Here is a 4,242-nt window from a genome sequence, read left to right on the forward strand (position 1 = left end):
CTTTTGGCCCGCTGCAAGCGAACAAGAACTTGCCAGGCGAACTGCCTTGCGACGAGAGTAAAAGTGATTGGGAAAACTCTTGCTTTTAGCTGATCGCGGCTCTCGCTCTCATCCACAGGTAGTTGCCATCGCCTGTTTGCTGTGCTTGTGTTTGTGCTTTTGCTCTGCTCTTGCTTTGCTTTTGCTCTGCGCTTGCTTTTGCTGTAACGGCGACGTCGACGCTTGGGGCTCTGGGGGGCGCGGAGCGGGAGCGGTGCGAGTGTGTGCTGTGGTGCGCTGTGTGTGTGTGTGTTACATGCGCTGGCCGCTCATTTTCTTTTTCTTCGCCTGCGTCGCTGCGCCAAAGACTTTTTCACTTTGCCGCGTTCGCGTTCGCGTTTGTCACAGTTACAATTTACCACTCGTCGGCGACGGACGCGCGCTCTCCGCAGCCCAGAAAAGCAAAGCGTAAATCAAAGAAAAGCTCGCTCAGCTAACGGTTCTTCAGGAGCGTTTCTAACACCACCACGTACCCGCTCACGTACGCGCACACGCACACACACGAGCCGCAGTCGTCAGGCCGTCTCGTATAAAATCTGTTGCATCACTGCTGCGGCACTTCAGTCGTTCGAACGCGTGCGGCCGGAGAAGTGCAGTTTCGAGTTAACAAACTGCAGACTGTAGACTGTAAACTGTGCGCTGTAAACTGTAAACTGTGAACTGAAAACTGAAAACTGTAAACAAACGGAATCGAATATTTTGCGAAAGAATCGGAAGCAAACAGGCTACGATGCTCGGCTGCAGTGACCACTTAGGCAGCCTAAGATGAAGCACACGGATTAGCGAGACATCCGAGCGAACACTTCCAAAGACCCACTTACCTCAGTGCAATGCTTTAGGCGCCAAACACACCCAGTTTACTCCGAAATCCGAACTCTAAAAGCAGCCAAAATTAACGCTCTACAAGGCATCAAGATTCTACCCTCCTTCGCGCAACTGAAAATGCTGAACATGGAGTCGCCGCAGATGTACGCCGATGCCGTTCAGACATTGGCCCAGCTGGACCTCAAGAAGGAGCCGCCGCTGCAGCAGGCCACCATTGGCCAGATCACCCTGACGGCCATGTCCACGGCGCAGCAGCAACAGCAGCAGCAACAGCAGCAGCAGCAGCAACAGCAGCAACAGCAGCAACAGCAGCAGCAGCAGCCCCAGCAGCAGACCACCGATGCGAACAACAACACTTCCCAGGACGCGGCCCTCCTGGTCAAGCAGCACGCCATGCACCAGATGCAACAGGTCGCCGCCCTGGGCAGCAACAACAACCTGCTGCAGAAGCAGATGCTGCAGCAGTACACCACCCAGACGGACCTGGACGATCTGACCACCCAGGAGATCACGCTCGACCTGCAGCACCTGATAGACGACCAGTTCAGGGACACGGAAACGCTGGGCATCTTCAGCGACATGGTGACCAGTCCGGGCGGGCTCTCGGCCACTCTGCCGCCCAACGGCATGGTCTCGGCGGCGGCGAAGGTCCTGCAGCAGCAGACCCTGCGGAACCAGCACGGCTACGGGGGCAGGGGCGGCGGCGGCGGAGGAGCAGGAGGCGCCCTGGCCTACATGCCGCAGCCCGTGCACGCCACCTACAACAATTCCAGCGACGAGAACAGCTCCGTGGGCTCCGACTCCAGCACGATCAAGGAGGAGCCCATCGACCCCGAGTACAGGCGGCACCTGCAGGAGGCGGCCAGCCAGCAGGCAGCGTTCATGGGCAACGGCGCCGGGCTCTACAACGGCTACGGATCGGGGGCGAATGGCTTGTCCGGCGGCGGAAACCCACTGAATGGGGGCAACACCACGCCCAGCAGCAACGGGAGCAACGGCAGCACGGGCAGCAGCAACGGCAGCCAGTTCACCAACCTGACCACGGCCAACGTCCTGGCGCACCACAACCTGCCCCACCTGGCGGCCGCCGCAGGAGCGCACAACTTGCTCAAGCAGCACAGCAAGCTGCACGCGCAGCAGCAGCACCAGCAACACCAGCAGCAGCAGCAGCACCGCAAGCACAGCAACAAGCACGTGGACAAGGGCACGGACGAGTACCGCAGGCGGCGGGAGCGGAACAACATTGCGGTGCGCAAGAGCCGCGAGAAGGCCAAGGTGCGCTCCCGCGAGGTGGAGGAGCGGGTGAAGAGCCTGCTCAAGGAGAAGGACGCCCTCATCCGCCAGCTGGGCGAGATGACCAACGAGCTGCAGCTCCACAAGCAGATCTACATGCAGCTGATGAACCACGCCAATCCCGAAGTGAGTCGCGCCTGCCGCAGCTTCCTCAACACCAACGAGCACTCGCTGTAGCTGCGCAGCTAGTGTATCCTGAGTGCATATGTGTGTTTGTGCGAGTGTGTGTGTGTGTGACTGCCCGAGTGTGTGTGTGCTCCAGCACGCAAGTGTGTGCGTGCGAGAGACTCTGCTAAATCAAAGATTCAAATGCTGTGTGGGTAGCTCGTAAGTCCATTCTCCTCCTGCTCTTCATTCTTCAGTCTTCAGTCTTTGGTCTTCGGTCTGCGGTCTGCAGTCTTCAGTCTTCTGGCCACTGCATCGCTGGGAAGCCAAAACTCTTCTGCCGAACGCTATGGCATTCCTTTGTACATTTACTCTAGCCCCATTTCTTGTTATCAGTGTATAGCATATTTTTGTACTTAATTCTAACGACTGTAACATATATTGCGCACGTTTTTTATACATAATCTTATACGTTATATCTTATCATAAAGTTAAGCCAAAGAAAAATGTTAAAAATATAATAATGTAAAAAAGAGTAACACGCAGGAAAGAAGAACGAAAATACAAACATCAACATCAAAAATCAAAAATCAAACATCAAACCTATTAACTATTTATACATCTAATTCAAATGTGTACATTTCTCGACGGTGTGCGGCTTCGCCCTTGCTTCATGCCACGCCCACTGCCCCGCCCTGCCCCGCCCAGCCCCGCTTGACACACAACATTAGCAAATCTCTAGTTCTTAAGTCGGAGCATCAAGCAACGCTTCACCTGCAAGCCCACAAACCCCAGAGGGCTCCATCCGCATCCCGATCAACCATTTGTGGCGATCCGAGTGACGAGTTCGCTTCCGAGGGCGTAGAAGATATGAATGCTATTAATTGTAAGGCCAACGCAATGTTCTCATTTTAATTTATATATTCGTAAATTAAATATACACAAACAAAGAAAACTGTAAAGCAAATCTAAATAAATTAAATAAATTTACTACATACACAGAACTATTTGATTTCAACTCTTGCTCCCCACATGCCGTGCTCAACTTCCTAATCTCCACAGTTTAGCTACCAGCCTGCAATTGGCCCTAGCCACATTTGAGGTAAAAGCCCTGCCAAGAAGTGTCTAATTAAATGTCGCCCATTCTTGGGCGACGAGCGATCCGCTGGCTGGGCGAGACACATTGGCCATTGGGCAAAGGACAGAGGGACAGACTGCTGTCCACTGTCCGCTGTCCGCTGTCCGCCGATGGGACAAGTACGACAAGGCAATGCATTTGGGGCTGCCAGGCGCGACAGTTGGCCGCTCGGCGGGAAAAGGCGGCGTGGAGGAGCCAGACAATCGCAAGGCGGCCGTGTTGACACAATTTGACAGTAAGACAAACCCGAAACGAAAAGCAAATTTATAAACGACAAAGCGAAAAAGAATTAATGCAGCTCGAGAAACCGACAAATTAACGCGCCAGAGAAAGCCCAAACAAAAGCCACAGAAAAACGCATGCCGACCTGGGGCAGATAATCACTTACAGACATTTGGGCTCGGGCTAAGCCCTTTTGGTCAAAACTTTCTTTCCATCCGTATCTGTATCCGTAGCTGTATCTTGGCCAACTGCTGCTGCTGCTGCGTGCGTCCAATTTGTCTAGCTGCATTGTTGAGTACTTTGATTGATGAAAGCTAATTGCGCATGCACTCCGGGCCCAAAAGTGAAATTGCTTCGAACTCGTGGGTGTCGCTCGGTAGCCACAAGCCACAGTCACAGCCACCGTCGAAATCCCCATTTAAGCCTGACTTTGATAAGGGTTCTAAGCAGCTTACAGTGAAAGTTGGGCCCCATCCCCGCTGCATCCCCCTGCATCCCCCTGCACCGAATGCATCTGCGTTTTGGCAAGCGCTCAGAAATTGCCGCACAATTACTGCCCAACTAGGCGCCGCGGCAACGAGGCGTATGAGTTATGAGCGGCGGCAGCGAGAAGTGATAAA

At 53.9% G+C, this 4,242-nt stretch overlaps 1 protein-coding gene across 1 annotated transcript; it reads left to right on the forward strand.

Annotated features, from left to right (window-relative positions):
• The first annotated feature begins 354 nt into the window (after nt 1-354).
• LOC6548297 (CCAAT/enhancer-binding protein) lies at nt 355-3,220 on the forward strand. Its single transcript, XM_001976546.3, has one exon. It carries the CDS (start codon nt 982-984, stop codon nt 2,332-2,334), a length of 1,353 nt encoding a protein of 450 aa, XP_001976582.1. The 5' UTR covers nt 355-981; the 3' UTR covers nt 2,335-3,220.
• Nucleotides 3,221-4,242: the final 1,022 nt, after the last annotated feature.

Source organism: Drosophila erecta, unplaced genomic scaffold (assembly GCF_003286155.1).
Source record: "Drosophila erecta strain 14021-0224.00,06,07 unplaced genomic scaffold, DereRS2 tig00000092-arrow-pilon, whole genome shotgun sequence".
NCBI lineage: Eukaryota > Metazoa > Arthropoda > Insecta > Diptera > Drosophilidae > Drosophila > Drosophila erecta.

Coding starts and splice junctions, on each gene's coding strand:
- LOC6548297 (XM_001976546.3), top strand. CDS start 982: ATGCTGAACATGGAGTCGCCGCAGATGTACGCCGATGCCGTTCAGACA.